This window comes from Salvia splendens, chromosome 19, assembly GCF_004379255.2.
Source record: "Salvia splendens isolate huo1 chromosome 19, SspV2, whole genome shotgun sequence".
Classification (NCBI taxonomy): Eukaryota; Viridiplantae; Streptophyta; class Magnoliopsida; order Lamiales; family Lamiaceae; genus Salvia; species Salvia splendens.
This window is the reverse complement of record NC_056050.1, coordinates 7,654,328-7,666,215: the sequence shown is the minus strand read 5'-3', so window position 1 is coordinate 7,666,215 and position 11,888 is coordinate 7,654,328. Positions and strand designations below refer to the sequence as shown.

The following is an 11,888-nucleotide window of genomic DNA, read 5'->3' as shown; positions in this document are numbered from 1 at the left end:
ATTTTGTGTAGGTTTTAGTCATTTTGTAAATTAAGGTTATGAAGAAATTAAGGTTCTTGTAAAAATTATACAATTGTCATCTACTGTTAGAGTGCTTGTGAAATTAAGGTTCTTGTAGAAATTATGCTAAATAGATATTGTTGGAGTGCTTGTTTGAGTACAGATTGAGGGATTGAAATTGATTGATTGGTCATGTTATGTATAGTACTATGTTGCATTAACTTGAATATGATGTTTGTAATTATTGTTTTGTGAATATTTTGCAGGATTAGATGACAACTTCAAGTTCCAGAGGGCAATTGTTATATGGACCTGAAGATCCGTCAGTTCTATATCTTCAGAAAAAACACATCAAATAAACTACTGACGGATGGCACAACACATCTTTTCAAAGTTCGCCGGACGGAAAGTAAGACATGGGATGTGGATATTCATGCCGATATGAGGCATTGGCTTAACATGTTTGGTTTTCAAGGCGTGATCGAATGTGGGAAGTCGATGAAGGTCGATAACGAGCTTATTACTGCTTTGGTTGAGCGTTGGAGGCCGGAGACACATACTTTCCATCTACCGGTTGGAGAGGCGATAGTCACCCTAGAAGATATGCAAGTCCTGTGGGGCTTGAGAGCGGACGGTCGTGTTTTCTCAGGTCGTGGTCATCATGTCGGATACACCGATTGGCCCAGCAAGGGCCGATGGGCTTCAAGTTCCTTGTTTGTTTGTTTGTTTGTTTTTTCTTTTCCTTTCTCAAATGGGTAACTTTTGCACACAGGTCTAGCCTCTGCTTTGGGACTTCTATTGCTGCTTTTGTTATGTTTTTGGTTGCATAAGGTGTTTGAGAAGAAAAAGGGGAAAAAGGCGCAAAGAAAAATTCTTCAAACACCTTGCGTCGCAACAACAAACAAGCGAGGGCGCATTTGGGAAAACCAAACTTTTCACTGCAAAAGAATTGGAGAAGGCCACCAATCATTTCAACGAAAGCCGCATCTGTGGACGAGGAGGGCAAGGCATCGTCTACAAAGGTATGTTATCTGATGGTACTATTGTAGCCATCAAGAAACTAAAGGAGGTTGATGAGAATCAAGTGGAACAGTTCATAAATGAGGTTGTGATACTTTCACAAATCAATCATAAGAATGTGGTCAGATTATTAGGATGTTGTTTGGCGACTAACACTCCTCAACTTGTGTATGAGTTCTTACCAAACGGAACCCTCTTTGATTTTATTTATCACCCCAAAATCGAATTCCCACTAACATGGAACATGCGACTAAAAATAGTTGCAGATGTGGCGGGGGCATTGGCTTATTTACACTTTGCATCTTCTATACCCATTTATCATAGAGATATCAAGTCCACTAATATCCTTTTAGATGAAAAGTATATTGTCAAAGTATCAGATTTTGGAATTTCTAAACTTGTTCAAGTAGATCAGACTCATTTAACCACACTGGTTAAGGGGCATTTGGGTATTTAGATCCAGAGTATTACGAAACAAGTCAATACACAGAAAAGAGTGATGTCTATAGCTTTGGGGTGGTTCTTCTCGAACTTCTAACAAGTGAACGACCAATATCTTTGGAGAGGCCTGAAGTGGGAAGAAATCTAGCAGCACATTTCCTTTCATACATGGAAGCAAATAATCTTGAAGCCATTTTAGACACTCAAGTGTCTGAGGAAGGTGCTATGGAGGAGGTTGTCGCATTTGCAAGGCTTGCAAGAAGATGTTTGAATGTTAAGGGGGAAATGAGGCCAAACATGAAGGAAGTGGCCACAGAATCGGAAAGTTTAATTATATCCCAAATTCCTGAGTCTGAAGAAGCAGCAGTGTCTGAAGCCAAGCACATGATGTTTTCAGACGTTGAGTAGTTATCATACTTTATAATTAAATGCATGATGTCTAAAGGAGTTTGATATTATTAATGTCAATTTTTATGATTGTTTATAATTTAAGATGGTATTTCATTTTCTATTATGTGGAACTAGCTACTTCTTTTCCTTCAATTTTTCTTTTGTTCATTTCTAAGTCATAAAAATTATTCCATTATTGGTAGCTTTTCTAAAAATATAGAAAAGCTGCTTACTGTAGGGCAATAGATGTGATCCAAAGTCTCTATTTCGCCCGCTTGCAAAGTCTCTATCATAATATCTTGATGGACCTTTTTAAAAAGAGTAAAGGTCAATTTTGGTCATAAATATATAACTAAAATATGAATTTAATCTAAAATATTTACTTTTTGAAAAACAAGTTCATAACAAATGAAATCCTTGTCGGAGTGGTCCTTTTTTGACAGTTCCGTCAAAAAACTAATGGTCATGTCACTGTGCAATTAGCGTTCACCGTTACTTTTTTATGAAACCGTCAAAAGAAGGACTACTTCGTCGACATTTTCATTTGTTATGGATTTATTTTTCAAAAAGGGAATGTTTTGGACCAAATTCATATTTTAGTCATATGTTTAGGACCAAAATTGACATTTACTCTTTAAAAAATCCTAATATCACTGTATATAGTAAATGAGGATTTCATCGAACACCTAGTGTTGACTTGGACTGATTTCTCATGTTGATCGAATGACAAATTAGTCATTTCTCGTTCAAAAAATTAGCCTTCTTAGAGCATCTGCAACGCAAGTAATGTGTTGCAGGCGTTCCCCCGAATGGGGAACACGTTGCAAGCGTCCCCCCCCAATAACTCACGTCATCAAGCGGGGGTAAGTTGTCCCGCTACATGCCTCCCTTTACATGGACAAATGAGGACGTCCAAGCGTGAAGCCCACATGCCCCCGACTAGTGGGCTTCTACGACAGTTTTAAATATAATTTTATTTAAAGAAAATTATAAATTAATGTTTTATTTAAACATTTACTCCAATATTCTAAATATATCCGTTATATTACTACTTCCTCTGTCCCACTCAAGATGTCCACATTCTAGAGTGGCACGAGATTTGAGCAGGAGGAGTTAGCTGAAGTAAGTAGAGGAGAAAAAATAGTTGAATATTTTAATAAGGAGAGATGGGAGGGAGATTTATTTAAAAAATATAGAAAGAGGATATCTTGAGTGAGACAAAACTAATAAGGAAATGTGGACATGTTGAGTGGGGCGGAGGGAGTAATTTTTTCTTAATTTTTTCATTTTTTTCATTTTCTTTCATTTTTTTGTAATTTTTTTTTTTTTTTTTAGTAATTTATAGTTAATTCTTTATTTATATTAATGGTTTTTTAATTAATTTTATTTTTAATATAAAGAAATAAAAAGTGGAGTCATGAATAGTTAAGTGAAGAAATAATGAATTCTTTAGTGTTATTTCTTAGGTAAGGAATGGAGTACAAACGATGTGGGCTTATGAACAGTTTAGTCATGGGAGAGAACCCAAGAGGCAGAGACAAGGGTGTTAAGCACCTAGTAAACTCATTTTTATAAATATTTTCTTTGATAAAATTCTGTTTTCTGAATTTATTTTAAAAAAATAAAATTCGAGTTAGGAACTAGTATTATACTAGGTTTAAAATAAAGAGAAAAATATAATTAGTAGTATAGTAGTATTTTTTTTATGAAGCTATATTATAATACATTCTACATTTTTTTAATAATTGACAATATTAAAATATGACATGATAGTAATTTTATAGACTATATGACAGTATCATTATAAATTTAAAAATTATTATTGGATTTAACTTTAGTACGGTGTATAGTAGAAACTTCATCTAAAAAAGTATAAAAACTTAATCCTAAATTTAAAAATAGTGTATTAATGAAAACAAAAAATTTAAAAATGAATGAATTAAAAAAAGAAATGTAAAAATCGAATTAAAGAATTGAATTAAAAATAACTACGATTAAATAGAAAGGATAATATTAAATGAGATAGTTAAACTACTCATATCCATAACATCTAAATTTACAGAAAAAAAAATTTAGGGATAATCGTAAAGTGGTTGCATAAATTTATTCATATCCCTAAAAATATTCAACCTTATCTTGGGTAGAGAAATATGTCACCCACCAATACTACCAATTTTCTACCCTAATTTCGGAAAATTGGCATAGAACAACAAGAGTAACGATTCTTCTCCATTTTCCCTTTAATAAGTTGGAGGCCTAGTCTAGAGGACAGAATTACATAAATGATGAAAAAATTATATTCTAATAAATCAATGTAAGAATTACCTGATTATAACCTGCAAGCTTAAATAAAATAATAATAATAATAATAATGAAATTAATTAATATTCTAATAAATTTTAATTATATTAAAATCCATTAGGGAGGGGGTAGTCCAAATTTGTTTGAAGCCCTAACCCAATTTAATCAATATTAACTATGGAAACATAGAATTAAATAACATAGAATACACTATAAACACTCGCAAATACGCATACTCACACGGTCTATTGGTAGTTGGCTTTCTTCTCCTTTATTAGAGTTAGGGCTTTTGATAGTTTACTACTGTCCATGCAATAACCAAACCTCAAATAAGGATATTAACTAGATGATCTCAAGGTAGATTCTTTTGGTGTAGGTAGTGATGAGAGTAACAAGCCCTTGTCCGCAACAAGAAAAGTTGTAAAGTATATGTAAATCGACACCTTATTTGCATGTTACGAGGATCGATTCTTTTCATTTCTATATGCGGCTTGCGAAATTGGGTTCTACAGATAGATCTATTTTCTAAATAATTACATGTAATTTCGTATTGGAAAATTATCAACAATTATTACATATGTTGATTTTGAGTAACAAATGTCTGATTGATTGATGAATTTGTTGTTAGAAAAAAATTCTATCTAGAATAACCTAAAAATTAATACTCGTAATTGAAAACAATTGAAATTAATAACTCAACGTTCCCTTATTTCAAATAGAAGTATATTCCTTTAATCCCGCCCGATTCTTCTTGGTCTCATTCTCACCTATATAAACCCACTTGTCTCTCTCACTCTATTCAATTGTATCGCCGCACTCTCCGCAAAATGGCGCAAACCAGCTCCCAACTCCCTCTCGATAGCGACGCCATCTGCATGCTCTGTAAAGAGAAGCCTTCCGAGGAGGCCACTCTCTGCTGCGCCACGTGCGCCACGCCTTGGCACGTGTCCTGTCTCTCTCAGATCAACAATTCTGCCCTAGGGTTTGAGTGCCCTGACTGCTCCGGCGACGCCCTCACCGGAGCTCCCGCGCCTGCAGATGCGGATAGCAAGGATCTCTTCGCCAAGATCCGTGAGATCGAGGCTGATGATTCCTTGTCAGAGGCGGAGAAGGCTAGCAAAAGGCAGCAATTGCTGGGCGGGAACATCCAAACCGATGCTGGAGAAATTTCGGAGGAAAAAGAGGACAAATCGTGTGATATTCTGGCTGTGATGGGCGAGACTTTGAAGTGTGCTTACTGCATGGAGCTTCCTGAGAGACCTGTTACGGTATTGATTTTGCTTTACTCTTTTACATATTTGGGCATTTCGATCAAATTCAATTGAGATTAGAAAGCTAGGTTTCCATATAATGTTATATCTATTGAGATTCATTCTATGTTAGTTGAATGCAAGGGTGATTGAAATTTAATTGAAGTGTTTTGTTTGAAATCCAGACGCCCTGTGGGCACAATTTTTGCTTGAAATGCTTTGACAAGTGGATCAAGCAGGGAAAGCGTACCTGTGTAAAGTGTCGTAGCAACTTGCCGGAAAAGATGGCCAGCAGGCCGCATATCAACTCTGCGCTTGTGGCTGCTATGAGAATGGCGAAGCTGATGAGAACAATCACCTCTGGCTCTGTTGCCCCCCAAACTGTTCATTGCTACTTACATGACCAGGATCGTCCTGACGCGGCATTCACTACTGAAAGGGCACAGAGAGCTGGAATGGCCAATGCTGCTAGTGGGAGGATTTTTGTAACTCTTCCGAAAGACCACTTTGGACCTATCCCGGCAGAAAATGAGCCTGAGAGGAATCTAGGGGTTTTAGTTGGAGAAACGTGGAAAATGCGTATGGAAGTCAGGCAGTGGGGAGTGCACTACCCTCCTATAGCTGGTATTAGTGGGAAGGCGCATTATGGCTCACAATCGGTTGTCATTTCCGGAGGCTATGAGGACGATGAAGACCATGGTGAATGGTTTATCTACACTGGAAGGTTATTTTGCATTTGCAACTATCTCGATATTTCAACTGTTTTTTGTTTTTGTGTTTTGCTTTCTGTTTTTATCTTATGTTTATATGTTTATATTCACATTTGGAAGGCTATTCACATTTGAAACTATGTTGATACTTCAACTGTATATTTTATGTTTGTCAAGAGTGTAATATGGAAAATGGACGGTGTTCCCATCTTATATTTGATGAAATATGCCATGTTTCCAATTTACGCCATAACATTTTATGGATAAGAAAGTTCACTTATCTACCGTTTTTCATGTACGTTACTTGTTACTATATTTTATTTTCTTTTCCTTATTGTGTACGTTGATTTCCATCACTAACTGCCTAATCTTCCTTACTAATCTTCCTTATATTTTTGGCTCTCTTTCTATTGCAGTGGTGGGAAACAGCTAACAGGAAATAGACGCACGAACAAGGAGCATTCATTTGATCAGGAATTTACAGACAGCAATCAGGCTTTGAGAGTTAGCTGCATGAAAGGTTATCCGGTTCGTGTTATCAGGTGATAATTTTATGCTTTCTACACCTTTATTAGATGTGCATTTATTGCCTATGCATGAGACAGCACAACACCATATGAGTTGTGTACGTCTCTTTTTTTGCTCTTTAAAGTGAAGTTCCAAATCTCTATAAAATTACTATATGCAACCCTAAGATCGTATACCTTGAAAGAACAACTATTTACTCCAAATTGAAGTACATGATTCATTTTCATGGCGATTTAGAGCTAGAACATCTATAAGTTTTGGCAAATAAGGCAATAATTGAACATGCCAATGTCGACAAGTTTTAAGAAACAAACTTTTATTCCACCCTCCTGGAAAAATTAGGTTTCTCATATATTTAGTAGTTTTTTTTATCAAATCAAAATGCATTCCCTACCTTATATTTCTATATTGACTTTAAAGATCAACTTTCAACTTTTTAACTATTTAATCTAAGCCATACTAATCGATACATATTTCAAGTCATACTAATTGATACATATGATAAATATAAAATTAAATGTATGCCATGATGTCTTGATGAAACATCGAGAAATGTACTTATGGAGTACTTAGTGATCATTCTTGGTCTTGCTTCCATTTTGAATGCTTGCTCAAATCTTGTTTGATCAGCTTGCTGATGATTCTGTTATTATAATTGATATCCTAATGAGTCCAAATTTGTTAAACCAGCTAGAAATATTTAAAGTGAAGAATACTTCATGCTTAGTCTTTGTTTATTTATTTACATTGTATTTGCATAGTACTTCTCCATTAACTTTTTTTTGTGGTTTGTGCATTTGTTGATTATTTTGTTCCATGTGAACTCTATAATTTAACCCTTCAAACTCACTATAATAAGTTTCCCCGCATGTTTTTCCATTTAACAGATCAGAGAAAGATAAGCGTTCTCCTTATGCCCCGGAGAAAGGTTACCGGTATGATGGGGTTTATAGAGTGGAAAAGTGTTGGAGAAAAGCAGGAATACAAGTATGGCATTTTTTCGTAAACCAGACTTTCCATGTTGTCATTTTGTCTGTGCGTTTGCTGATAATTTTACTTCTTTTTCTATCAGAAGTTCCTTGTTTGCAGATATCTATTCGTAAGATGTGATAATGAGCCTGCTCCATGGACAAGGTTCTTGATTATACCTGGTCTTTATTTATGATTTCATCTGAGTATACTGTAGTTTCAATTATTTTCGTCACTTATTCAGTGATGAGCATGGAGATCGCCCTCGGGATATGCCAGTCATTGCCGAGCTTGATGAAGTTCTCGATGTTTATGAAAGGAAAGATAGTCCTTCATGGGATTATGACGTAAGTTGTTGTCATTTTATATTGATGCCACCGAGCTTTCAAGATTTTATGCTTTGTGAGTGTTTGAATCATATGACAAAGTGAAGAATACATAGAATAAACTATTAAAAGCAGTCAAACTTATAATGAATTATTTAAGTTGCAAAGCAGTCAAGTAGTTATTTTAAATCCATTTAAAGTATAATCTCCATCTTACACCTTTTTATGATTGCGCTATGCGTTCTTTGTGTTCACCTTCACTTTTTACTGTTTTTAGCATTCAAACTTATCGCTTAATTCTATAGAATTCCAATCATTTTAAACTATCCGGTCGATACACGGAATTGGAACTGAATTGGGATTACAGTTTTACACAATTGAAAATGAAGTAGAATTATAATTCAATTCCAAATCCATTGTTCGATATAAATGATATACATGATATGAAGAGTGTGTGCAGTGTGAAAGTACCCAATTTTATAACTATTTGAAATTCCAATAATCTACTTTTGATTTAAATTATGGAATTGGGAGGAATTGGAATTGTAATTGTAAATCAATTACAAATCCAAATATTTTGCAGTATCAAACATTGGATTTGGAATTGAAGGCTCCAATTACAATTCTGCATGCCCAATTCCATGATACAGAACGGAGTCTGATTGTTATCCAACCACCACCCTTTGATTTTGATCTTAGGCGGTAGAATGTTGTTGGAAATGGATTAAGCCACCACCTCGCAGTGAAGAAAAAGTGGTCGATGTAAATCCTGAAGACAGGGCGAAGGCAAAGTTGGTGATTAAGAAAGCTCAAACAATTTCAATGAGCGAAAGGCTTCTACAAGGTATGATATTCCACAGATTATAGCACTTAATCCAAACTATGTGACCAACTTCTGCTTATTAATAATTTGTCATAATGGTTCCCGTAGACGTGATTGTTTCACTTATGGCGTTGTTAACATTTTTATTCCTATAAATCTGTTATTTATGGTAACCCACAAGGAAACAGTTCTATATCAATATAGAAGTTGAGATCAACAATTTCTTTATTTTTCTTCGGTTTGTTATAGGATTTTGCTGCCTCATATGTAAAAAAGTGATGAACCAGCCCTTGACGACTCCCTGTGCACATAACTTTTGCAAGTCGTGTCTTGAAAATGCATTTGAAGGCCAATCATTTGCACAAGAGAGGGTCTGTCAGAATGGACGAAGGCTTCGCTCGAAGAAAAATGTATTGACATGCCCTGCATGCCCAACTGATATTTCTGAGTTCCTTCACAGTCCTCAGGTATGACTAATTATCATGAGACTATCCTATGTGCTGTAAAATAATATTAGGTGCCATTTGGTTGTCATGACTAATTATCATGAGACTATCCATCTAGGCTTAAGTTGTTGGATTATTTTAGTTGGAGGGGGTGGCTATGATTATCATGAGACTATCCATCTAGGATTAACTTGTGGGATTCAATCTTATGAACCAATCGTACATATTTAATCATGAGATTTAATCTTGCAAACTGAAGTCCCCTTAGGGTCGTTCTGTACACAGAATTGAAATTAGAATTTGTATAATTCAATTACAAATCCTTTGTTTGGTAAATATAATAAAATTGATATGAAGTGCAGTGTCTGTGTGCAGTATGTGTAGTGTGTGCGCAAAGTGTGTGTGCAGAGTGTGTGCAGTGCTCAATTTTATAATTATTTGGAATTGCAATTGTGGAATTTGTAGAATTGGAATTGAATTCCAAATATTTTGTGGTACAAAACATTGGATTTGGAATTGAAGGCTCCAATTCCAATTCCGCAGGACCTATTTTATGATACCGAACGAAACCTTATAACCATTTCTTGAAGCTTGAATGTTGGCCTATAAACTAAAAAGTGTCCAATATCCCTCATATTTTAGGTAAACCGGGAAATCATGGAGGTTATAGAGAAATTGCAGTCTGGAATTGATGCGTATGCAAACGGTGATGCTAAGGGCTCAGAGGAAGAACTAATAGTTCTGGGAAGGGGGGGGCAGGACGATGCAGTTGACCCATCAAATGAAGAAGCGGAAAGCCAGCCTGAAAATCCTCTTAAGAGAAAGAGCAGTTCGCCTAGCCTCTCAGATGAAGAAGAGAATACAGAGATAGCCAAGAGAAGCAAAGTGGATGTTGGTGATGGCCATTAAAATACAGAATTCGAAAAGTGAGATATGGAAAGATTCACTTTCTCATCTGTTTGCATTGTTGTAACATGGACCACATTTTTTGAGAAACCACAATTCTTTTAGTTCCAATGTAAAGTCATGAAGATATGAAATGTGGGAAATGGTAGAGAAACAAATATGAAGAGCAAGGGTTTTTCTAGATGATTTCACTGGGTTTTCTCACAGAATTTGAACTTAGAAAAATCTTGACAACAGACCTCCTCAACTGTGAATTCCCAATGTTCTTTCATCTCCATCAGTTTAGCTAATCTGGACCGTTCTTCCAAACATTGGCATGAGAATTCTCCAAGATTTCGTTTTTTGTTGTGTTGATTTGAGATTGACCCGTAGGTTCTAATGCAAGGAAGAGACGCAGGAGGGGAAATACCAGTTTCGTTCTGGAATTCGTAGAACTGGAGGATCCAAGCAATATCTACGATACTCGGAATCACATTTATCACACAACAGAACATTGTCACCATCCTTGTCCCTTCCACAAACATTACATAGTCCCTCATCCCATGGAGCTCTAGGGAATGCACTGTCACACACTTGAACAAGTAGATCATCTCTCTCATTCACACCACTTGAAACTTTAACATTGCAAATATAAGATTTAGAGAAGAAGAACGAATCCAAAATGAACACCATAGTCTAGGTGAACTCAAATCCATTTTTAGAGATTTCATATTTTATCCATGAGTTATATACAAAGTGCACAAGATAATTATTAAAGATTTAGATAAATTTCTTATTAATCATAATGGACAAAACTTACTATTATTAACGGTAGGGCTGAAATTGTTTTCTTGACACGATAATGCGCACGAACACGCACGAAGTTATTGGATTGAGACCCAATAAGAACCTGATGGTTTTGGGTTGGGTTGGGTTGGGTTAAGGTTTGACCTTATTGGGTGGGTCGATATCGGATTGAATTGACTCGATAACTACCCAAATCCGTACGATTTGCCAACCCTAGTTCCAGTGCGATTTCAACTTGGCATGGACTTAGTTCATCACTCTCGTTGTGATCATTCCCTATTAACTTAACAACGATAAAGTAATTTTCACGAGATTCCTCTCAATAATTGATAGTGTTTGAATTATCACGACTAAAAAATAAGAAACTATTAGTATTGATCATTTAAAAAAATAAAATACCGAAAACTTGATTTTGCATTAAGAGCGCATAAAACACAACATTGGACGCACTCCCCTATTAGTGCAACTACATGCTAGTTTATGATATCTATCATCCGTGTGATGCACGGACCATTAATTATCTTTATATTAATTTAAAATTTAAAAATTAAACAATATCTACATGAAATACAAATAATATAACTAAATATATACACAATAACAATTTATCTTCGTACAAAATGATTACAAATTTAGTAAATTCACAAATAATATACACACCCTAGTAATATTGTTTGTGATAATAATTCTTAAATTAAATTAAAGTAGGAATGTTGAACTACTTTTAAACACTGAACTAGAGACCAAATCTCATCCACTCATTAATCACATCTAATGGTTATCAATTAAATTGACAAAAGGGTAGTTTTGGAAGACCAAAAATGATGGTATATATACCTCTTCCTCCCTTCCCAAGTCCCATTAACTGCAGGTCGAGGCTTGGTATCCGACGGCTCTCACCACGTAATTCCGCCTAGTCCTCGGGAAAAAATGGTGATTCCTAGACTGCAATTCCAACCGGCAGTGGAGGAATACGACGAGGCTTGATGGAG

At 35.5% G+C, this 11,888-nt stretch overlaps 1 protein-coding gene and 1 pseudogene across 1 annotated transcript; both read left to right on the top strand.

Moving 5' to 3' along the window:
• Nucleotides 1-441: 441 nt before the first annotated feature.
• On the top strand, nt 442-1,900 carry LOC121778956 (annotated as a pseudogene).
• Nucleotides 1,901-4,969: 3,069 nt separating this feature from the next.
• LOC121778259 (E3 ubiquitin-protein ligase ORTHRUS 2-like) lies at nt 4,970-10,346 on the top strand. The gene is made up of 9 exons (XM_042175578.1): nt 4,970-5,420; nt 5,588-6,126; nt 6,529-6,654; nt 7,528-7,627; nt 7,713-7,774; nt 7,854-7,956; nt 8,635-8,779; nt 9,008-9,225; nt 9,847-10,346. Exons 1-9 carry the CDS (start codon nt 4,980-4,982, stop codon nt 10,111-10,113), a joined length of 2,001 nt encoding a protein of 666 aa, XP_042031512.1. The 5' UTR covers nt 4,970-4,979; the 3' UTR covers nt 10,114-10,346.
• The last annotated feature ends 1,542 nt before the right edge of the window (nt 10,347-11,888 follow it).